Below are 25,728 nucleotides of genomic sequence, written 5' to 3' on the forward strand. Positions count from 1 at the left end.
TAGATGGTGCTTATTATATGCATCGCCACCTTTTCTCTTGATACATGGCAATTGTGCGTTAAGGCTCTATGTTTATGTTTGATTTCAATATTTGAGACATAACATTGCTGTATCATTTGAGTTGTGTAGTCACGTGAGTGTTCATGTCGCATCCCTATTCTTAAACTGCAGTAGCATAGTAAACATGTTGTACCCCTAAGCTTTTATAATTGGAGAGTTTTCTTTGATCATGGGCCTAGTTTAGGGAGATGGGCAATTTTATTTCCATTTGTATATTTCTGAAAAGCTCAAGATCATGTATTGTATAGAATGCAATAAAGACTTATTGATAAATATATTTATGAAGATCCACAATTATATATTATTTGTATATATGTGATCAAAGTAATTTAAAAGAGATATAAAAAAAATATTAGTGTTAACTCAAAATATATTTTAAATAGTTTATTTATATTCAGAATTTGGGGCCGCGTTCGCCCAAAAAATGTTGACAAAAAGTGGTCACCAATTGCATTCTGAATTTATTGCAACCACTATTTAATTTTGGTCTTTGACCTATGTACTGTTAGGTCAAATCACAAAATAAATAATCACAGGGAGTCACAAATGGCTTTCCTAATTATTATACCTGGTCAGGCCACACTTTGCAACCCCTTGTTGTTGTAAGTAAGGTGCCTTGCAGCGCTGCCCTACACCATAATCCCATAAATGAGGCTCATGAGATAGTTGAACATTCCAAAAAAAGTCATACTGCTCCTGAATTTCAACCACATATTTAATAAAAAAAGATCACAGAAGTTCTCGAGACAGGCCTTCAACAAAGTTAAAGTCCAGGAGCTGGGCAATTTGTAAAATATGGTGGAGAGAATGGGCCCGATTCACAGAACTAACCTAAGACAAAATCCTAAACTTACTACCATTTTGGTATTCACAGAAGCCATTTAGGAGTCCTAACGTTAGGACTCCTAACTTCTGTGAATACCGAAATGAGTAAGTATCTTCTGTGAAAACCAAAATGGTAGTAAGTTTAGGATTTTGTCTTAAGTTAGTTCTGTGAATCGGGCCCAATGTACCTAAGTCTGACAAAAACACGAAACATATCCTCTACAGTGGAAACACTCAAGTAGCTTCTGGAAGAGTAAATAATTAAATTCAAAACAGGTTATGGGAGCTCACAATACCTGAAAGACTGTCACCTCACAACATTTCTACCAAGAACCTGTACTCAGGCTATTCAAATTCAACTTTGAGAAGAGATTATAAAAAAAAGAAATCATTGAAAACCTTGAGCTGGTTATAACTAACACACGAGGAGTTCAGGAAAGGCCTGACAGCTGCTCTGTTTGAAGACTCCATTGGTTACTAGTCCAGTGAGGCAAAATCTACACTTTTCTTAAGACGGGGAAAGACTACATTGCCAAAAAGGTCTATCGTCAACCTTCACCTACCTGATGATCATACCTAGATGGTCTCTAAGTCGAATCATCAGGTAGGTGAAGGTTGACGATAGAATGTGTAGGACACAACATATGTACAAAAACAACAATTGATGGACAGAATGTAGAACAATGTCATACATTCACCCCAGTACAGAGATCTGGGCCTAAATCTCTAGTTTTTTTGCACTCCACACCACCCCAGTTCAGACATGGCCTTATGCAAATCAGCCTTGACCCTGTGCCTCATGGGAACAGTCCAGCCTGAACTGCCAAGCCATGACTTCCCTAAACCGGAATCAAGCATCCTAGGACCGGTTTCTGGTTATCAGCCGTCTTCAGCCAGGATAGCTTGACTCCAGTGGTGTGGAGAGCACGGGACTCACGTCTGAGCATACCCGTCCCACTCGGGGTGACAAATGCAAAAACCACAATTGATGGACAGAATGTAGAACAATGTCATAAACACCATATAGACGCCATTGAGGACTGATGCCGAAGCATCCTTGCGCAAGCGAGAGGCTGCGTGCCGCGCAAAGCTAAACATTCAAATAAGCTAAATAAATATAAATGTTACTAAAAGAAGTAGGGCTAGAGCTCCGTTTGTGGAGAGACAAAAACCTAGAATGAGAAGAGAATGCATTGTTCCAAACTTGCAAATTATCTACAGTTTAGACAGTTGATCAAAGTAAATTCTCAGGTTTCTGCTGAAAATGTGTTTCTGTTAGGAGGAATAGGCATAAAACAATTTTAAATGAAAATACTGTGCTCTCCAAAATAGCAGAGGAAGTGGATCTTGTCATCTTCGCCACAATCTGGTCACACTGAATCCAGAACAAATACATTCTAATTTCACAGCGTGTAAAATGTACTCGAGTGGCTCCAGGCTCAGTTAAATCCTTTAGTAAAGGCTCTCACCAACCTTCCATGGGAGTATTGTTGTCTGGTCGATTTGCGAAGACAACATCCACATATTCGAGCTGCAGTCTCTGGAGAGAGGCCTTTAATCCTGCAAGCAGAAAATAAAAAAACATGCTGTCAGGTGCATGCAGAGCGGGGACGCGGGGAGCTCTCCTCAGCCGAGATGACAGCTCGGAAATATCACTTCACAGAAGCCGCTTAAACTGTGCACATCGGGGACAAGGACACGCCACGCGCGCGCATTACCTCTGAAAAAATATGCATATTTATTGAAAGACTGACTCCATGCAGAAGGCGCAACTTTTAAATCTCGTTCCCTTCAAATAAAACTATATTTAACATTTGAAATTACGAGCATTTTTCAACAAAAAAATTGCAGCCACATGGTTCTGTCAAATTACCGCCACGAGGGAGATGGTAGTTCATATTGCATCTTGCTATGCATCCCTCTGGCACAGTCATTGGGTAGATCTCTCCAGGGCAGGCAGGGGGGAGGGGCTGGCAGAAATGAGCAGAGGGGAGAGTCCTCATTCTCTCCCAGAGAAACTAGGGTTTGCTGCATGTCACATTAACAATTGCAGAGCATGCTTCTTAAAAGCCGTTTTGCAGTTTAGCCCTTGAGGATGTGTTTTATTCCATATTGTGTTCTGAGACCTTGCATGTTATTGCTTTCTAAACACACAGACACACGCAGGCACACACACACACATAGGCACGCACGTACACTTACTTGACTTCCCTATATCTTTGGCACCGTTTGACAAATCTTTATGAAATTTTCCCCTAAAAAGTGCCCCATGATTGTTGTTGTGCATAGAAAGTTTCGGAGTGATCCGTCAAGCGGGAGCTGAGAACAAGGGGCGGTGCTTCAAACGGGAAACATCCTTTAGCACGACGCGGGAATCAACCTGTGCCTTTACAGCACCGGCAATACAATGAACGCGTTATTAACACAGATTTGTTTAGCACACAAGTCTTAACAGTGGCTTGCTTTAGGTGGGCGCATTAGTGGAGTGGTGTTGGATTTAAAGTCCAGTACCTTCTTTACTGTTGCGCAGACTGTAGTTGGAACAGTAAATTATACTAATCCAAAGTTCAGCACCTCTCTAAGGCAAGGAATTGTAATGACTTGCGTGTAAAAGGAATTTGTTGCAACGACGCGCTCGTACTATTGGAGTGTTAAAAAGGCATGCTTGCTAAGTGCATGCGTGATACGTCATACAATCGCTTTGAACATGACTACAGCCCAAACTGCTGGACGGAATTACACCAAGTTTGGCAGACAGGTATATTTGGTTACGGAGATCACACGTACAAGTTATCCGTTGTGAGTCTGTTTAGTAGTTGTTGAGAAATGTAAGGGAAAAAAATAAGGATATCTGTGGCCGCTATGACTTTGCAAATAGATACAAGCTGGTGCAGGGAAATGCAAAGCTCTGAATGGCTGCCAACACTTCAACCTGAAAGCATTGGTAGCTATCTTGGGACTCAGCTTTAGCCGAGTCCCACAAAAAAATGGTAAAAACAAGAAAAGGGTGCCTGCTAGGAATACCCTGACCCCCAAGCCTTGGTCTTGAGGTCCCGCCATAGCATAAAAGCATTAAAAAAATCGGAATCCGTGGCAAACAATTAAAATAAAAACAAGCACGGGCTCCCACAATTGTTTTAATTGTAGGCCCCGGGTAGGCCAGGTCCCAGGGGCATGTGGGGATTATTAAACAAAAAATGGAGGAGGGTGCACAGAGCCCCCCTCCAAGGGCTAAAATATGCCCCAGGGACCACCACACCCTGGTGCTTCAAATTAAATGCTTGGGGGGGGGGGGGGTGTCTCGCGGACCCCCTCCAGGAGCCCAGGGGACCACCACCTCCCTGGGGCTTTCTTTTTTTTCAAAAGGAGGAGGGGAGTTAAGGGGCTTCCACCACCTACCTGAGCCTGGCCCGTGCAGATCAAAAGGGGGGGGGGCACATAGCCCATCTTCTGGAGCCAATAATGGCCCTGAGAATCACCACCCTCCTGGGCCGGCTCCTGCTATGTCCCACGGAGCCCACCCATGGGACCTGGCTGTTTGCCCTGACTTGGCGGCAGCTTTGACAGCTCCCACCAAGTCAGAGCAAACACAAACTTCGCTCTCAACAAGTGAGAGCTGTGGAACCGCCCTGCGTGCTGAGAGCGGAATTTTAGCCTGTTTCCCTGCCCGCTGTTAGGCGGGCAGGCAAACAGGGATTGCCCTCACAGATAGAGAGCTGCATGTTCTTAGGCCTTTCAAGCCCCTTACCACCCTTGAAGGGATGATTTTCATATTAAGCCTTAATGGTGGGTTTGTTGACAATCTCACGCAATTACATCTTTCAGTTCATATGTTTTGTAGATAGATCAGTTGAATCAGGCTCCAAATTGGGGTGAATATTTCTGCTTTTTGGATGCATTCATGGAAAGACAAGCCACCAAGGTATTCACAGTTATGGTAAGTTTAGAAGATAGTCTAAAAGTGACACACAGTTTTGCAAGTCAGCCTTTAATGCATTTTTAATTCTTTCCCATTCTTTCCCATTGATCGTGTGGATTTGTTGGCGGTACAACAGCACAACGTAGCATATTAGGAGAGTATAGGTTTCAAAAATTGAAGAGTCTGCTCATCTTTACAGGCAGTGAGGTAAGCATTGTCCCCCTCACTGTTAGTGTTGAGCTTGTGAAATACAAAGTGACATGTTTGCACGGCTAGCTCAAGAACTATAGTGCATTACAGATAAACTGGTGCATTATAGTTTGTTTTCTACCATCCCAGATTCTTTGTATGCTGGTTTGTCCCAGGAGCTGAGAATAAATCTGGTTGAAGGGATCAAAGACCAAAGCTTAGGAGTCTATCAGAAATCCGTCTTGATGGGCAACCGTTATTCTATTTTCCCCTACAGTTTTTGAAGTACTGCAGGGCAGTAAGCACGACTGAGTGGCCTTCTTGGCCAGGCAGTAATTTGCCACTAGGTGTAACACATTTAAAATGAGCTCAGAACGGATCTTTTATTTGCCTACTTTTTGGAGAAATTAAGTTGATTTGTATTTTGACCTACTTTGCTCCTTCAGGTAGAGAATGAACATTAATAGAGCAACATTCTGCTTTGTTTCTTTAATAAAGTCTTCACTTAAGTAAAGTCTTGATTCTGGCATTGCATTTGTATTCCAGAGCACAATATGTGTTTCATTTAATCTTGAATATATCAAGTTTTTGCTGCTCCTCTTAAATAATGAGGTGTGCTCTGCACTGGGGAATTCGTAAACATGGCAGGCAATCTGATTTTCTAGCTAATGTTACAATGGGATGTATGACATTACAACGCATGCTTTTGCATTGCATGCTTTTACAACGCTGTTTTTACAACGCATACCATTACAACGCATAGTACTTTTAGGCGCTGGATAGTGAATTGTTTAATTTACTATTCCAACTCCAGTCCCCGTGGATAGTAGGGAAGGTGTTGGATAGTACATTAAACACATTCCCTATCCTAGAGCGCCCCCCAGCGCAATTCGTTGTAATGGTTTGCGTTGTAAAAGTTGCGTCGTAAAGGCACTGCGTGGTAAAAGTTGCGCTGTAAAGGATGTTTCCCATTACAATGAATACCACTTTTTATTGGCTTTTGCTCGTGACCATGAAAGACAAAGAGATTAGCATTTTGATTCATGGACTGCAGATCTCTGGCCAGTGTGCTGAATGGCAAAACGCCCTGCCTGATGAATCCCCCAGTATGATGAGATGCAGCCAGCCTATTTGTTGAAAGTTAACTTGCCATGGAAGTAATATTTCCGGCTGACTGCTTTCTAACCGCTGAACTGGCTTCTGCTTTCATGGCAAGTGTTGTATCTTAGCTGCCGAGATCTGAATTGATAAATATTGTTTATCTCACATGCAACTCCTCTGAACAGATCATGATTGTTCTGTGGGGATGCAACATCTGGTCAGTGAGGGCCCATTCCTTGAAGCTTTTCTGTGACAAGTTGAGTCTTACTCCAGCCTACAGTATGAAGTACTCCTGACTTTCTAGGCCTGATTCACAAGCACCTTCTGAGAGTAATTGTGCCCTGATTCAGACTTCTTAGGTGTGATTTTATCATGGATTTCCAGTATTAAGACATGCTGTCTAGCTTTATCCAGTTTCATAAGGGTTCACAGTGGCAAGCATGGAAACCATTTTTAGAAGAAACACCCCTCCACTCACTGTTCAGAAAAGTCAATAACACTTAAAAGTAAGTTAAGTGCTCCAAATCTGCTAGTTAACGACACCACTATAAGTCGTGGATTCCACCTCCAAAACAGGAATACTCTAATGAGTTGAAAAAGATCATTCAAGGCCCTGTCTAACTCTGTGGGCTGCTACAACCAACAACTTCTCAATATACCTATAGACTTCACTAGAGCACCAACGCACTCAGGAGGGGATGAAATGTAAGTACATTGACAGGAAAAAGGAGTACCTTCATTTCCCTCTTCTTTTCTGTTCCCAGTCCTTAATCTATGCAGAATACTATTTTAAACATCACATTGGCCAAGAAAGCTCATTCAGGACAAGAAGATGAGGCATACATAAAATCTGAATTTCCCTTATTAGCTGCTTTCAATACCCCTGCACCACAATTGTTTATCTTGCAGCCCACAAGCTGCAGCTCCCAGGGTTTTAGAAACATCTATGCCAGTGCCAACGTTGCTGTGCTACAGATACCGTTAGACGAATTCACGCTACCTCTGTCCAGACTGCTTCCATCCCTCTAGTTGACTTCCTTTTAATATGTGCTCTTTGACTCAAGAGTCAAATAATGCTACTGACAGAAGGAAGGTCTTTCTAGGTATGTTGGCGCCGCCTTGGATATCAAATTAAAGAGCTCGGGTGAACCACAAAGTGCGATAACATATCCTGGCATTTATGAAACACCAGCCAAGCTCTAGGCCAAAGTGCCAGACCTGATCTTACAATGCAGGAGCTGAGGTGTACCAACATAAGGCGTTCCCTCCTGACGGACAGCCTATTTTATCCATCTCTCTTGTGTAAGTAATTGCCTCCAAGGATACAATTGTCATACTCAAAGAAATGTAGACAACAAATTAAAAAATTATCATTTTCAGGTAATGAATTTAGGGCCGATGATAGGTCCCTACTGAAAACAGAGACATAGGATGCAGCCCGAGGCCAATAACAATCATAGACCAATCTAGTTATTCGATTCCGCCCGACTATCCTCACTTCCTTCGTTAACTCGATTGCAACTGACTGCAGACAGATACTGCACTATAATCATATGGATAAGGCATCTTGAAGACACTGCAGAATGACCTGAATATCACTGGTAACTGGCTGAAGTCCCTTTACTGCCTGCCAATCATGAAAAATCAATCAATGTTTGGTTACTGTTCATATACTGGAGGGTGTTGGGATTGTATGATTGCAGACTTGACTGTTTGCTGTTACTAACCATGGATGCCTATGATGAGAAATAGGGGTTGTCTGTATGTTGACCCGATTGGAGTTGCTCCCGTGAGTCATCTCTCGCCTCTAGTATTCCTTTTAATTTATGTGTATCTCAGTAATTCCTTCATGAGCAATTCTCTTTTCTCAAATATTTTCCGGGGATTTGGGTAAGAATTCTAGAATCTATACTAAAATCTAGAAGGCTCTCTTTCATTTAGCACTCCTGGGATTACTGCAGTTTTGGTAATCCATACATTGTTGTTCTGAACTGGGTAGTGATTGCTCTGTTGAGAGATCTTCACTGGTTTGAAGGGAATCTCTTCGCTGAGCAGGATGCCATGTTGGCATGATGCCTGTGGATTCAAGTTTGGTTTTCAGAAACAACCCTCGAGCGGAGATTGTTTCTGAAAAACAAAATGACAATGGACTTAAAACCCAGGGAGATGTCTTTCGGTGTGGGGGAATTGGTTTGTTTATTTTGCTCAGTTCTGCCCGGAAAGATATGCTGGGAGACAATATGCATCAACAGGCGTTAAATAGGAGGAACCTTACAGTGTATGAAAGCTGGTGGTCCATCTGCCACACAATCAGTGTTTCCGCCACCTCTGAATGAGGCAGGGGTACTGCAACTTTAGCTGGACAGGAGGACTCCAAATTTACAATAGTTCTCCCTTCCCACAAAACCCCTATTGAGACTCCAGGCCTAGAATGTCCGAGTTTCATAGAGTGGCATATTATCAGATGGTGAGATTGCCCAAGCTGTTTTTTATCAGCCACACCTTTTTTTCACCAATGTGTACTAGGCAGGCCTAGACTGGTCATTCAACCATTCTGAAACCTTCCTGGTGGGATGCAGGCTAGAGGGCTGCTTTCTTAGCTGGATGGCCTGCCATGACTCAACCATTGTAACCCTGACAACCCCATTGTAATCATGACCGCGTTCCGAGGCGGGGCGCTTTGAATATTTTTGGTAAGGGTGCTTTCGGTTTCTAGTCTGGACCGGGCAGTAGGACCTAGTATAGAAAGTCCTTCTCAGGATAATTGCTGCTCACAACTCATGACTCTTACACTTCCTCCAATGACAAACCAAGGCTCTGATAATATGCTGCCTAAACACTAGTCACTCAGATCCTTTACAGAGTTATTCTTCCACACCTCTGACATTCTTTTCTGTGCTGCTTTTTCCTCGACTCAGTGAATCGATGGGATATTGAGGTCTGCAGTTCTTATGCTTTGTTTCTGTGCATTTTGCCTTTGTCAGAGAAGGATCAGAAGAAGCTGAAGATGCAGGAGTTCTGTGTCTCCTCTTTTGCAGTGTGACAGGAAGATGCTCAACTCTAGAAGAAACTTCAATTTGCTGTTTTTAAGTATGAGTAGTATCTATTGAGACATAGAGCATGCTACAAGTCAGTAACTTGTTGAGTACATGGGAGATGCCACAGGTATGAAACGTGGTTCTCTAATGCCCCTGTGCCACTTCCCATGTTGGGTGCATAATTCGGGTAACTTAGAGCCAAGTCTACTCCACCCCAGTTTTGAAGAAGCATCTCATTCGTCCTGACTCACAGTAGGATTCTCTTCCTCAGTACTTTTTCCATTGTTATTATTTTAATAAAATGCTGCTCAATTATTTCCTGGTCACTATCAGAATGGAAATTAAAAGAAATGTAATGAGCTAGTTTGACTTCTTCCTATAAAACAGCCCCCAAGCAAATACAGCTAAAAGAGAATCTCTTGGATTGGAAACCCATAAGGCAAGGACACAAGACTCAATCCCTCTCCCCAGCTTTCTTCAACCCATAAGTAGAACAGATTTCAAAAAATGGTTCAAGCACTGGTCCTTTCAAGATTGGCTTGTGAAATTCCCTGTCTATAATATGCCTACGCTACACCTTGCTCCTCCTAAGACAACCATAAAAGCTAAAGCAAGACTTATCACTGGAGTGAAACATTTTGAGTACATCATGTCAGCCCTGATGACCCTCAACTGACTTCCTAAAGAAGCTAAAAGTATTTTAAGAATTCCCAGCATAGTGCACAAATCTATACATCTTTACACTCTGAAATACTTGACCCAAAAAAACTATGCCTTCATGTGCAGTAAGTGCAGAATCCATGCTCCTGGAATTTCCAAGATTCAAGAAAAAATTATTTCACGTTTTTTCATACCAATTCTGCGGAAACTTGCATCTTATTTTCCCCTCAGTATATAGAAATTCCACATTTGGAACCTTCAAAAATATCTCTGTGGTCTAATGTCCCAGAGATACTTGCAAGGACAACCCAAAATACAAGGAATTCTGTTAGACTGAACTGTAAATCTGATCCAAAAACTGTAACTCCCCCCTATCTGGGCAACTCCACTCCAATGTATGCTTTCTGGATTACTGCAAGACATATATGGCTATATGTTTACAGTGTAAATGTCTAAACAAAATATCTCATATAAAGTGCTCTGACATCCTGGAGTATAGGTTATTCTCTGTATAAAGTTGTGCAGCTAAATATATAAATGCATAAATAATAAATTCATGTGTGAAGGTGAGACACCGTATGAACATCATTGGAGGAGTGTTATTGGTGGATGAGATACCATGTGATGTTTATGTAACAGATAACTTTATGTACATTATTAGGGGGCAGGACTGCTGATATCACTGTTAAAGACAGAGAGGCTGTAGAAATTGTAGGGGTGACCCCTGGGAAAATCTTTCTGTAAGGCAAGGGCCCTTATAAACCATATGGCAGCACCTGATATGGATGTATGACGTTACAACGCATACATTTACATTGCGGTACATTACATTGCGGTTTTTACAACGCAAGTCGTTACAACGACTTGCGTTGGAGGGCGCTGGACTTAGGAGTAATATAATTTACTATTCCAACTCCAGTCTACGTACAGATGGGAAGTTGTTGGATAGTAAATTATACTATTCCTTGTCCTAGAGCGCCATCTAGCGCAAGTGGTTGTAACGACGTGCGTTGTGAAAACCGCGATGTAATAGCATCGCAATGTAATCCCTGCGTTGTAAACGATGTTTCCCCCTGGTATTATCACTGTGTTAAAGCCTATATGAACAGGAAGGGGTAGACATGGGGATAACATTGTATAAGGCAGAAAACCTACATAAACAACATAGACAATTCCGGTGTGTTGGCTTTGAGTGAGGCAGAGAGCCTTATTGTGTAGAGAGACTTTGTAGGAACATCATGGGTAGAACCTGGAAATATCATTGTGTGGGGCAGAGGACAAGTATGAACAGCTTGATCAGCACCTTCTCATATCATTATGTAAGGCAGAGAGCGGTATGAAGAGCAGGGATGGTCCCTTGTGATACAACTGTGTGGAGAAGAGAGACTGTAGCAATAGCGTGGGTGGAACTTGGGGGCATCAATGTGTAAACAGGTAACTGGCATGGACAGCTTTTTGGGCACCTGGTCATACCACTGTGTGAGGCAAAGAACAAGTATGAATAGCTTGGGCCTGATTCACATAGGCAACTTACAGTTTTGAGCGCTGTTAATATTTTTCGGTATCCACAGACTGAACTTTTTTAGAAAACTTACATTTTTGTTGTAAGTCCAGCACTAAACATGACCAACCTCTGTTATTGCTACACCCGCCCATAGAAAATAATGGAGGTAGGGACTTACTCCAAAGGTACAGTTTGTGAACACTGAAAAAGTAGTAAACGTACTCCAAAAAGTAAGTTCTTACAAAAGTGCAGTTTGTGAATAGCACTTTCTAGTAAGTTTCGAAGTACTACTACCATATTATGAAACTTAATACAAAGTGCAGTTTGTGAATCAGACTCACAGTGTGGAACCAGTTGATATAATTATGTAAGGCACAAAGCCTCTATGACAAGTGGGGATGGAACCTGGTGATATACCTCTGTGGAGCAGGGATGCTATAGATACAGCATGAGGGATCTCTTATAATATATAAATTCCTGCTATGGTGGATGTTGGTTGCATGATGTATTTCCCCTTTAGGTCACTGTAAAGCACTCAGTGTAACTGAAGAAGAAAGGAGGACCATGAGAGGAAAGCAGGACACAAGACTCAGAGAAGGAGGATAGAGGGGAAAGGAAAGAAGGCAAAATGATGTTGTCATATTGGTCACTTTCAGAGCATAAATACTTCCTTGGAGTTATTTTTAAGTACAGTGTTGGAACAGAGAGGGAACACGAGGGAGAGCATGGTGAAAGAAAAGAGAAAAGTAGTGTACAGGAAAGAGAGTAGAGGGGATCATGGTGTCATGACTTGTTGCTTACTTGCATATATTATATGTTGTCACAACACCACCTCAAACTGCTGTGGGGAAACAGAAGAGGACTGAGGTGGATATGAAAGAGAAGGGGAGGTGAAGAAAGGAAAGAGTGTATGGGGGAGTGAAGAAAGGAACATGATGCTATGCTATGCTTGTACTTATGTTGCACTCATGCTTCACTAAGGCCACTTACAAGGACTAAGGTCCTGATTAAGGAGCTGTGGTATTCCAGGGTGGGAGAGGAATACCGCTCTGGGTGACAATGAGTGGACAGTGTGCCTGCATTTCCGGGGGCAGAAACCAATGAGGTCATACCATAGAAGTTTCTGCAGACAGTTTCAACTTGCTCAGGGCAGGTGAGAAATAACTGTTGTAAAGTTTTCGGAATTTGAAAAAGTCTGTATTGTTTTCTCCAGTCATTCAATGAGCTGGATGTTACTCTCCCCTTCTGAGGCCTTAAACATGTGATGGCCTGAAAGTGGTGCGGAGATACCATCCGGAATCGTTAATTCTGCATCTGGTATCTCCCACACAGATTTCGGCCATCTTGGGTGTCAGTGAGTGAGCAAGACAGAGTAAGAATCAGCTTTTTAGAAATCAAATGACGGCTTGTCTGGTTTTATTCTGTATGCCGAGTGGCGGCCGACGCATGTAAGCAGTGGTGAGAGCGGGGTGAAGGGGGGGCAGGTGGATTGAAGAGGTGAGAGCGAGTTTAAAAAAAGAAATAAAAAAAGTACCTGATGCTGCTTCTGCCGCCTCATGTTAAAGTTCTCCAATGCTTCCTGGGCTCCAGCTTCCCCAGGGCCAGCATCAGAGACCCCTGTGCAATTCCCGCACTGCTTTCAAGCACGAGAGCAGTGCGGGGATTGGCCTGAGCAGGCTGCTTTGACGCTCCACTCAGGACAGAGAGTCTGTGCTGTTTCTCCAGCTCTGCTGCTCAATACAACTGGGTTGGAAAAACCTAAGTGCGCATGCGTGTTTGGCTGACCTGAGACAGCCGGCAAACACACTTGCGCACTTACAGTGCAGGAACCATTCCTCCTCCCCTCTCATGGGCCGGCTTGCCACTACCTGCAAACTCTGGCTTAGCCAGCAGGTGAAAAATAAAACAATAGTAAAATATAATTCTTTTTTCTCACCTGCTGCCTCTCAGCCAATGGGGCAACACTCCTCCACCATTATGGAGGAGCTGCTGCGGTGTATGCCATCATAATCATAGCTATTGCATAGAATTCTAGCATTTCCACTGATGCAAGCTATATAGAGACATTTTGAAAATTAAAGTAAATTAAAATACATGGCAGTACGCACCTTCAATTATATGTTTTCTAGAAAGTCCTCTTTCGGTTTCAGCTCTGTAAATATGAAAACAAGAATGTCTGTTAGAGAAACAGCACAAAGGAATCATTATATGTATCTGATACCAAAGAGACAGAGTACAAACTATTTAGTATATGTATCACTTCATTCCATGACGGCTCCCGGCCGTCATGAGTCACGGTGGGCGTGTGCTGATGACGGCCGGGAGCCGGCATGACCACGCCCGTGATAGGAATGTTCAGCACTGCGGCAGAATTCGTGCCACAGTGATGAGGTTAACAGTAAAGATGCAGCGCAAATCAATCATCTGCACTTTATTCAAGAGACAGATCCTAACGGATGTACATCATCAGCCTAATAAAGAGTACAAGTTAAAATGAAACATTTGTTTTGCTAGATAAAAACTCATAGTCTTTATCATTTGTACATTTTTCCAGTGTATTCAGGACTCTATTTACAGTGTGTTGATAGAAGACTGCTGTGTGGCATGTGGCCTACCAGCTAATGGGCTACCTAATTTTGAGACATATTTAGAGGTGGGATTCGTCCGTGGCTCTGACTGTGGACAGACTGCGAGGTTAGAACCGAACAGTAAGTAAGTAAGTTTACTAATGCATAGTTAATTAAAATATTTATAAAAAGGTGTAACAAATATACAACTTCATATTACAAATATTCCCCTTTCGAAGGGATAAAAAAATGTAAAATCGCTACAAAATCTTATTTTTCTTTGCATCTGGAGCAATCTCACAGAATGCCAATGTAAAACGATCAGAAAATAGACAAAAGAACTACACTCCATACACATACACAAGACTGAATCCAACTCTAGGGGAACACTTTTGTTCTAATATTTGTAAGCATACGTGCAGTGCAAAGTTTTGTATAAAGTGCATCTGGTTCGGTGATTAAAAACGTTTCCTGCACCTAATAGCAGAATCGAACAGCAATACTCACAACAAGATTCTGACCATGATGTTTTCACTAAGGAGAAAACCCTTCTCTTGCATTCCAACCAGTTGTGTGGCCGTTCCCTTCTTACTCCTAACTAAGAATGGTCTTTCATCTGTCCTTCAGAGGTTTACATATCTAACTATCCCCCAAGTGGGACTGTGGGAGGTTTATTAATATCCACAAACTTGCAAGTTTGTTGAGGTTCATGTACTGCGGCAGGTACCCCACCTTCCAAAATCTATAACACAGATTTGCTCACACTTAATACGTTCATATTTTATGAATAACAAACATGAATTTTACACTCATACAACTAGGTATTTGTGTACTAAATTCATCTTCAGTGCTCAGAGACCTTTGCCATTGATGTCAGTAGGTAATCTGGTACAGTAGCTCCTTAGAGGATTTAGAATAGTGCAGGTATATTTGAACAGAACGTGTAACCATTTAATACTCCGAACTGCATAGTTAAGAGTGGTTGAAGACCTGGGGCTGTATTATGGTAAATGCTCATTTTCATTGTTTTTTGCATATTTTATATAGCACGAACTCGACCTGAAGGTATCGGAGCGCTTTACATGAGCACCGGTTACGTTACACACTCAGGCACGGGGAGATTAAGTGAGTTGCCCAGAATCACAGGATGTGGACGCGACCTTGAGGCTCAAACCCTGGTTTCGGCACCAGCGTCGGGCGCATCTTTAAAAAGGTGTGCCTAGTGCCAACAGTGAAAATGGGCCCTATAACCATGAATGCGCTGCCCTCAGGGCAAGGGGAAACTTGTGCTGCTCTGGGGGTCACACATTTCTGAGAAAAATAGAGAGGCAGATTTACAGCTGCTCTGTGTTTTCACAGTGCAGCCGACAACCCGCCTGCACTTTTTAAGGAGATTAGAGATCCCCAAGGGATGTCAGGGGTTCCTTCCCCCTCCAGAGGGCTCTCATCAGGGGGCGCACTGACAGTCCTCCCCCTTGTAGGTGGCGCACTCTCAGTGCACCTCCTGAAGGTCTCTTTGCCTTTGTGCCTGCGTCTGCAGTGCAGCACGGGCGCAGAGGCAAAGGCATTCCCTCGTTTGCATGGGGCACACTCCCACGCAAATGAGGAACGCCGCCTGCAGATAGCACTGACGCTTTATGTGCACCAGCGCTATCAGTATTACAGAAGGGGCTCACAAGCGTCTGAGGCCCCTTCTGTAATAGCAAAGTGCCCCGGGGTGCACAAAGTGGGTGCAAACGCCTGTTGCAGACCCAGGGCACTTTCTGCAATTCGGGGCAAGGTCCTTAAACCATCCATGTGTATTCCACAGGCCTTATCATGATCCCATTTTCTTCACTGTTTTGGCAAAGGATATTTGAGTTAGCGCTGAAATGGAATATGAGATTTTAAGAACACAAGTTGCTAGAAACAGCACATTTTTTTTACCAGGTCACCCATGTAAGTTGGGATTGATAGCCTTGTTGAACAGGAATGATGAGAGTTTACCAGAGATTGCAAGCATTCAGCAGAATTTTTTGCGCTCATTGTGCAATCAAGAAGCACATTTGTGGAATGTGCACTCAGCCCATGCTCAAGTGTACTCACTGCTTAGATAACACTGGGCTTTTCTCACTCAGAGGGATGTTCCATAAAGCTAAAGGAGCGTATGATGAGGAGAGCAGCACCAGGAATGTGGAGTTTGGCACTGGACTTAGGACGTCAAACTCCAGCTTCTTCTTTGTGTGCCAAACTGATGCCATGAGTTTTTGGAAATGTGCCTTATAGTCTGCACCTTCCAAGAGTGTGGTCTTACCAGAGAATTCTATCAAAGGACCCCAATGCAAGAATAAGTAGAGTCTTTTCCCGTGATGTCAGGCCCTGTTTTATTCAAATATTGAGGTATTTAGAAGTAACTGATGTGTTGCAACATTTATATTTCATTAATTTCATCCCATATTTTGTTAATTGTTCCTAGTTTTGCCCCACATTGTTGCTTCTTGCGTGGAGAACTTCCACACAGTCTACTTGAGGATAATGTAATGGTTATTTCCTCCTTCCTGATCTCATGGGGAGTTTGGCGCCTTTCTAATAACTTCTTTATTAATCTTCACCTTCAATCAAGAGTTACATGATTGCCAATATGTTTTTTGTCCTTTATGCTTTTCCTCTTAACTGGGACCCTCTTAAGAAATTACTTAGCATCTTTCAAATGTACTATTAAGTGCAGGGTGGCACCGTAGCTACTGGGATTAGTCACCCATTCATTGAGCAAGTCTCAAGTCTCAAAATCCAGTCCTTGATAGAATGTCAAACTAGGACAATTCTGGTATTTACTGGTATATAATACTTACTATTGTTTTCTGGTGATACATTTGTTTTGTTTTTTGAGTTTGGTTTTGTTGCCTGTTATCTTTCTCTCAGCATCTTCTGTCATTTCCACCTAACAAAATCAATCGTGAAACTAATTTGACATCTCAAAATCGAGTGTGGGCTTATTATTCAGCATCTGGTCAGGAAACACGTTACTTTCCTGGATGCAATAATAATAATATGTTCACATGTACAAGACCAATAGAGGTGAATGTTTTCCTCTACTGCATCATTTGGCATGGTTAATGCTAATGTAATTTTTCAAATCAAGTCTGTCAGAATTATGTGGAGGATAGACTTCTCCCACCACAAATGTCACAGTTTTCCTAGTCAAACAAATTTTATATTGCCCCATGTAAAATTATAACAAATGAAATATCTGTGTTTTTATGTGTGTTAGACCAAAATATAGCGTTTAGCTTTATGCTGTCTTTTTGTGATGTGTATACCTGAGACTCATTTGCTTACATCCCCAAAGAGGTGTATAAAATAAAAACCAAAGTGGTCTTAGTGTTGTTTAATTTTATTTTGATAAATCCTGAAAATTGTTTTTGAATATTAATAAATTTCGTACAAATGTACTGCAATAGCTTATTTGATTTTCTGAAAGTAATGAAAACATGTATGGGGTTACAAGGGTTTGGTGGATAGGTGGCGGAGTACTCTGTCCACCAAACTGACAGATCTCCTCTCTAATTAGAGTTGTACAGCTCTTTATGTTTCTGCTGGTGGTACCCCTCCAGCACCCCTGGTGGAAACCTTAGGCTAATGGCCCAAGGGAGATCATCAGGTTGTTGGTCTAAGTACTGCTGTTTAGAGCAGATGGTCCAATGTACTTTGTTCTGGTCAGGACTACTGGGAAGAGCGTGATAGCTCTGCAGCTCATCTGAAGGCATGAAACTCTCTGCCAGGCAGACGGGATCTCTAAAATCTAGCAAACATTTGTCCGCCAAGGGAGCTGAAGTTATTTCTTTAACCCCGCAGCGAACTGTTGAATCCCTGTCAAACTCTAAATGAGACCTCTAACTACTCTTCATCTGAACCTTTAAATCAGTTCAGACGTTTGTCAATAACCTCTCATAAAACAGAAAGCTTTGCAACTTTCTCATGAAATGTTCCAGTTTTTTTGTATTTACCTAATTGTATGCTAAACTCCTAGACTCTGCAAAGCCAAAGTCAGCATTCCACAATCTACACTTACAGGGTATTCTAGGCATTGGTGAATGTGGGGTATCTGCCAAAAATCAAAGAACACCCCTTCTACCAATTCTGTGGTTCCTCCACTGAATTGTAAGGCAGGGGAACTGCTTCCTTTCTGATGACAGAACCTTTTCTGGCTCTGACAACTGTCATTTTTAGTTGGTGTCCCATTCACAACAGGGTGCGTGTTATTGGATGATGGAAGGCCCTCCTGCTGGCCATTTGATAACCTTTATTGCTGTTTGTAACTGCCATGTAAACCTTTGGTGCTTGCGAACAGGAACATTATAACATTTTCCAGATGTGCATACATACAATGCCCAGTGCATCAGATACATTTCCTATTTCATTAAAAAACAATCAAGCTTTGGGCACTTGTTTTTGAAAATCAGAAAATATTCCTCTTGGCATTACATTTTTGCAGAAAGTGTTCCTCTGGTGCTGATGGTAGGAGGCATGAACCACCCCCAGGGTACAGATGACCACCTTAGTTTCTAATGCAGTAACAATCATTTTAATCACCCAATGAATAGAATAGTAAATCGATACCTACCCACAAATGCTTATCTCCACAATATTGTGTTAGTCAATATTTCAGACCTGATAATTTTGTAGGAAGATATTTTGGACTTCGATATTTTGACATACACCCCAGATGGTTACAAAGGAAGTCTCTTTGTTGATTGATCCTGTTAAGATCAAATATAAGGTCTGATAGTATTGATGTTAAAAGGAGTTGATATTCTTCACTCTCCAGAAACACATCTTCATAACATGTAACAGTCATTGAAGACAATCATATCCATGGGCCCTTATTATGAGTGTTCCAGTGTTTGGACTGATATTTATTTATCAATTCCAGGGTTCTCCAATGTCAGTCCTGGAGGACCAGTTCCATGCCAGATTTTAAGATAGCTACATTTATCTAAATCTGGATATGCTAAAATTCTGGCATAGATCCGGCCCTCTAGGACCGACTTTGGAGAACCCTGATCAATACAATAAAATTCAACTCCGCTTGGTCTGATAATGACAGCATACCGATTTTGGTACACAAGGCAATGAAATCCACACGCCCTGCTAATAATTGGTTATATTTCTGTCAATAAATATTGACAAGTGTGACGATGAAATTTATGGAGAAAAACTCTGGGTGTCAGGTGTTAGCCGCAGTGTACTAAATGTGGTATGTGCGGTAACAGGAGTGATGAACACATTGTAATTAACGGGAACACTCATAATGAGGTCCAAGGTCTCAAGTTGGCATTTAAATGCCTCTTCTGTAGTGATGTCAGCGACTGCCTATTTTGATGTCTAATCTATTGTAACAGATTGCTGTAGCCTCTGCTAGTATCTTCTAAGAGCACTGAAAAACCCACAGTCTAAAACTAATTTGAATGTTGGTGGCTATTAAGTCCTATACAAAATTGCAGCTCTTCATTCTCGTATTAATAGCAGAAACTCAATTTTCAGCTGGAATAGCATCTCAAATCAATATTGTGAACATCTATTATTGATAGAGCTTCTTGAAGTCCTTCTAGGTTTGCTTTCATACATCTAATGTATTTTCTGTCCTCTGGGTTTTGTAGTTATAGTATTTGTTTGTACTTATAGCGAGTAGAATCAGCTTAAACATTTATAGCGGGATGCAAATCTATAGTAAAGAGCTGTCTGATGAGTTAAAAGCTCTTTTTATTTATGGATAGGACCTCGTGTGGTTTCTTCCCAGATGTAAGAAAGCAGGATTTGAGCACAGTCCAAGGCCATGCCTCCACTGGCCTTGCAGAGCACACACTCTTCAAAGAACACTGCCCTTGGCAACAGAGTACAGACAGAAAAATAGTTTCTTCACAGTAAGGAGATTACTTGTATTTCTCTGCAAGCAAAGATGCTCTAGCATCACAAGGAATGAATGTTACATAGCAACACGCTCTGAAGTACCAATTTATTATCAGGCTGTATGGTAAGAAACACATATTCCCTATGCATTATTTTGCTTCGTTCTTTATTTGTGTTAAATGCAGTGCAGAAGGGATTAAATCTGTGCAAAGAGATTTAAACCTGCTTTCAAAACATTAGAATTGGCCAACTTTGTAAGCAATAGGACATACTCTGGTATGGATAAGTAGGGCATTAGTGGTAAGGTATACAGATGGTAATAACTAGTACTGTAGACTTGTCTATGAACCATGTATGGCCAGTACTTTAACCGCATCGCCGCGGCCACTATTCCGCCGCAGCACTAAGGGGGCGGGGCGGCCGCGCGGCGGGCGCATGCTGGTGACGGAACCGCTCCTTCACCAGCCGCGGTTGCGCTGTGCTCATGATGGAGCGGTTCCGTCATGGCCCCGCCCGCTCAATAGAACGCCCAGCGCAGGCGCGGAATCCGCGCCACGCAGGCGCTGCGGCCGGGCCATGACGGAACCGCTCCGTCATCAGCACAGCGCCACCGCAGCTGATGACGGAGCGGTTCCGTCATCAGCATCGAAAGGGTTAACATGAGCAGGTGGTTACAGGTGGGACCAACTGGCACTCACTTTTTGGGACTGCCACTTATTTTTCCGCGCGATACAAAAGGGGATGATGGACGGGCTGGACTGTTCCCATGAGGCACAGGGTCAGACTGATTTGCATATAGCCATGTCTGAACTGGGGTGGCAGAGTGGGCTAAAGAACGGTGATGGATTAAACCCAGATCTTTTGACTGGGAGTGAGTGTTTGATTGATTCAGATGCTCCGTCCATCACCACCCCCCTTTTGTACCGCTTTTGGCCGCCATAAGTGTGGCAGGGTATGCTCAGACGTGAGTCCCTTGCTCACTTTGCCACTGGATTCAAGCAAGCCGGGCTGAAGACGGCTGGAATGCCAGAAACCGGTCCTCGGAAGCTTGTTTCCGGTCCAGGGAAGACATGGCTTGGCAGTTCGGGCTGGACTGTTCCCATGAGGCACAGGGTCAGACTGATTTGCATATAGCCATGTCTGAACTGGGGTGGCAGAGTAGCCTAAAGAACGGTGATGGATTAAACCCAGATCTTTTGACTGGGTGTGAGTGTTTGATTGATTCAGATGCTCCCTCCATCACCACCCCCCTTTTGTACCGCTTTTGGCCGCCATAAATGTGGCAGGGTATGCTCAGACGTGAGTCCCTTGCTCACTTTGCCACTGGATTCAAGCAAGCCGGGCTGAAGACGGCTGGAATGCCAGAAACCGGTCCTCGGAAGCTTGTTTACGGTCCAGGGAAGACATGGCTTGGCAGTTCGGGCTGGACTGTTCCCATGAGGCACAGGGTCAGACTGATTTGCATATAGCCATGTCTGAACTGGGGTGGCAGAGTGGGCTAAAGAACGGTGATGGATTAAACCCAGATCTTTTGACTGGGTGTGAGTGTTTGATTGATTCAGATGCTCCGTCCATCACCACCCCCCTTTTGTACCGCTTTTGGCCGCCATAAGTGTGGCAGGGTATGCTCAAACGTGAGTCCCTTGCTCACTTTGCCACTGGATTCAAGCAAGCCGGGCTGAAGTCGGCTGGAATGCCAGAAACCGGTCCTCGGAAGCTTGTTTCCGGTCCAGGGAAGAAATGGCTTGGCAGTTCGGCCTGGACTGTTCCCATGAGGCACAGGGTCAGACTGATTTGCATATAGCCATGTCTGAACTGGGGTGGCAGAGTGGGCTAAAGAACGGTGATGGATTAAACCCAGATCTTTTGACTGGGTGTGAGTGTTTGATTGATTCAGATGCTCCGTCCATCACCACCCCCCTTTTGTACCGCTTTTGGCCGCCATAAGTGTGGCAGGGTATGCTCAGACGTGAGTCCCTTGCTCACTTTGCCACTGGATTCAAGCAAACCGGGCTGAAGACGGCTGGAATGCCAGAAACCGGTCCTCGGAAGCTTGTTTCCGGTCCAGGGAAGACATGGCTTGGCAGTTCGGGCTGGACTGTTCCCATGAGGCACAGGGTCAGATTGATTTGCATATTGCCATGTCTGTACTGGGGAGGCAGAGTGGGCTAAAGAACGGTGATGGATTAAACCCAGATCTTTTGACTGGGTGTGAGTGTTTGATTGATTCAGATGCTCCGTCCATCACCACCCCCCCTTTGTACCGCTTTTGGCCGCCATAAGTGTGGCAGGGTATGCTCAGACGTGAGTCCCTTGCTCACTTTGCCACTGGATTCAAGCAAGCCGGGCTGAAGACGGCTGGAATGCCAGAAACCGGTCCTCGGAAGCTTGTTTCCGGTCCAGGGAAGACATGGCTTGGCAGTTCGGGCTGGACTGTTCGCATGAGGCACAGGGTCAGACTGATTTGCATATAGCCATGTCTGAACTGGGGTGGCAGAGTGGGCTAAAGAACGGTGATGGATTAAACCCAGATCTTTTGACTGGGTGTGAGTGTTTGATTGATTCAGATGCTCCCTCCATCACCACCCCCCTTTTGTACCGCTTTTGGCCGCCATAAGTGTGGCAGGGTATGCTCAGACGTGAGTCCCTTGCTCACTTTGCCACTGGATTCAAGCAAGCCGGGCTGAAGACGGCTGGAATGCCAGAAACCGGTCCTCGGAAGCTTGTTTACGGTCCAGGGAAGACATGGCTTGGCAGTTCGGGCTGGACTGTTCCCATGAGGCACAGGGTCAGACTGATTTGCATATAACCATGTCTGAACTGGGGTGGCAGAGTGGGCTAAAGAACGGTGATGGATTAAACCCAGATCTTTTGACTGGGTGTGAGTGTTTGATTGATTCAGATGCTCCGTCCATCACCACCCCCCTTTTGTACCACTTATTTTTCCGCAGCAGACTTTGAGCAAGAGAGCGAAGAGCACAAAAGGTGCTGAGCAATACTTTGCGCCCCGGGACATATTCTTTTACAGATCAAGCCTTGGGCATGGTACACATTAGGTGCAAATAATTTGATTTAACACTATGCCTGGACCTCATAAAGACATAATTAGACTGTGAGATACTAAAGTGTTTTATACTATGGTTAGTATAACTCAAAATCTTGTTTCGTTTTTTACTTTAGTGGCGTTAACCTGGAAAAGAAGGGTGAACATTACAAGGTTCATGTCAAGAGGCAAGGTTTCCTCAGACTGAGCTCAACGTGGTCTCGAAATACGAGTGAAATAGTGAGTCCACTTATAATGTAGGTGAGTCAACACCTGAGTCGACACCTGAGTTGAGCTTCCGTTACTCACGAGTCCAGTGCTAATTAGATATGGTGCCAGAATATTATGGACTAAATATCGCTCCATTGGAGTTAACAACAGAAAATCTACACGCTAAGGCACAATATTTTTGAATTGATATTTAGGGCACAATATTTCTGTCATTCAATATTTTTCTCAACAATATAGTTCATATAGATTTATAGCAACATACAGTGATTGTAGCAGCAGTGGATATGCTTATCATATGTTATTTTAAAAGTTTTTAAAGCTCTCTACTACCTGTATAGGTTTTGTGGCGCTAGAGGGAGAATAGAACAAATACAAAAGTGATGAATGAGAAACTATTCCAAATAAAGTCTTACAAAAGCACAGAAGATCCCTAGTTTTACCCAAAGTGACTGGAGGTGAATTCCACCGCTTGACAGCTGTGTGAGAAAGAGACCTACCTCCAAGGCATTTCCTCTTAAACCTAGGCCCCACCACTAGGGAGGCTTCAGTGGATCATAAATGTTTTCTTCTTGAGGTAGTTAGGCCCCATATCAAAGGAGCCTCTGTGTATACTGCATAAAGATTTAAAGGAAATCCTCTTAATAGCTGCAACCAGTGTAAGGAATCCAGCATGGCCAACACTGACATAACTAGCTCGATGTCAGTTGCGGTGTGCGGTGCTGTTTAAATCTGCCTCAACCTTCATCCGCCTATTTTAAAAATTGTATGTAGCATTGTTGCGCTTTTAAAACTTGCACTAAGTTCGAATTGGGAGTGTGGGAAACAAGCCTCCTACCTGTACCATCATTTCCGGTTGCTCCTTGGCGCCGGTCCGATGCGGCTTGTGCAGTTTGCTCGGAGGGCCCCCCTGGAGTCAGATGCGCGGTTAGCGCTCTAGCGTCCTGGCACTTGACGCTATTTAAGGCTATGCGCACGCGCAGCTGACACTACTAGCTCAATGTCAGTTGCGGTGTGCTGTGCTGTTTAAATCTGCCTCAACTTTCATCCGCCTATTTTAAAAATTGTATGTAGCATTGTTGCGCTTTTAAAACTTGCACTAAGTTCGAATTGGGAGTGTGGGGAACAAGCCTCCTGCCTGTACTATCATTTCCGGTTGCTCCTTGGCCCCGGTCCGACGCGGCTTGTGCCGTTTGCTCGGAGGGCCCCCCTGGAGTCAGAAGTGCGGTTAGCGCTCCAGCGTCCTGGCACTTGACGCTATTTAGGGCAAGGCTATGCGCGCACGCAGCTGACACATCTAGCTCGATGTCAGTTGCGGTGTGTGGTGCTGTTTAAATCTGCCTCAACTTTCATCAGCCTATTTTAAAAATTGTATGTAGCATTGTTGCGCTTTTAAAATTTGCACTAAGTTTGAATTGGGAGTGTGGGGAACAAGCCTCCTACCTGTACCATCATTTCCGGTTGCTCATTGGCCCCGGTCCGACGCGGCGTGTGCCGTTTGCTCGGAGGGCCCCCATGGAGTCAGAAGCGCGGTTAGCGCTCTAGTGTCCTGGCACTTCACGCTATTTAGGGCAAAGCTATGCGTACGCGCAGCGGGCACCCCGGCGGCGCACCAAAGGCGCGCCAAAGGCAAGCCCGTCTGCACCCGTTAACGCCTGGCCAGGGCCGAGGGCCAGAACCCCTGCCTTTTTAACTTCAGGACCTATTTCTTACTCTCGTGAAGAGCTATGGGGGTGAAAACCCGATCCTAAACCTCTGTGCTGTCCTAGGATCGACCCTTTGATAGAGCCCAGTAAGTGCCCATACTGTGATCTCGGTTTCGCTTTCTCGCAGCCTTTGTCTTTGAATTTACACACACAGCAAGAGTTTAGCAAACAGTTCAGAGCCATGTTACTCAACACCCGCTCCTTAGTTAAACATAACTTGGAGATGGCTGAGCTGATTGATAGTCTTAAATTAGACGTAGTTTTTGTCACAGAAACGTGGGCCAATGAATCCTCAGATCCAGACTTCATTTAGCTCTTCCCTCAAACTTTCACATTACTAGAGTAGATAGGATACATAAACGAGGGGGGGACTGGCAATCATTGCAAAAAATTATATCTCAGTGAAAGTTTCTTCACTTGGTACTTCATCGGATTGTGAATTGCTTGAGTTTCAGGTCCTACGGAACCATAATGATTCTCTGAATGTTGTATTGTAACTAAACTTATAATGCGCACAGCTACCCACATGGGGTCTCCTAATCTATCGCCCTCCTCAAGCTCAGCACCCGTTGTTCGACATTCTTACCCCATTTTTAGAATCCAGCCTAAACTATGCTAGTTATACCATTTTGGGGGATTTTAATTACCATCTTGAGAGCTCTTTATGTACTAGTAGTGGTGACCTCTTTGAGGCACTGGCTAGGTTGAGCTTGGAACAGTTGGTTAAAGAATGTACCCACGATGCGGGATACACTTTGGATGATATTTTTACATGCAGTCCCATGATCAGTATTGACAAAAAATTTCCGGTGGTATGGTCTGATCATGGAGCAATTATATTTACAATTAAAGCCTCTGCCCAACCACATACTGAACTTGTGTCGTCTCCATCTTTTTCTTATCGGAACTGGGATAAAATCGATCAGGATCTTTTCTACACTTCCCTCCAAAAGAATGCACCTAATCCGGGGCTAGATATTGACCCAGCGGTCAACAAAC

General features: G+C 43.6%; 1 protein-coding gene across 1 annotated transcript in view; it reads right to left on the minus strand.

Annotated features, from left to right (window-relative positions):
• The window catches only part of KCNAB1 (potassium voltage-gated channel subfamily A regulatory beta subunit 1), a 752,409-nt gene that overhangs the window by 195,389 nt on the left and 531,292 nt on the right, over positions 1–25,728 (minus strand). The window contains exons 7-8 of the mRNA XM_078666222.1: positions 13,405–13,448; positions 2,359–2,445 (exon numbers count right to left, since the gene is read on the minus strand). Coding sequence (XP_078522348.1) covers positions 2,359–2,445; positions 13,405–13,448 — 131 coding nt within the window. The remainder of the gene's footprint in view (positions 1–2,358; positions 2,446–13,404; positions 13,449–25,728) is intronic.

Source organism: Lissotriton helveticus, chromosome 11 (genome assembly GCF_964261635.1).
Source record: "Lissotriton helveticus chromosome 11, aLisHel1.1, whole genome shotgun sequence".
NCBI classification, from domain to species: domain Eukaryota; kingdom Metazoa; phylum Chordata; class Amphibia; order Caudata; family Salamandridae; genus Lissotriton; species Lissotriton helveticus.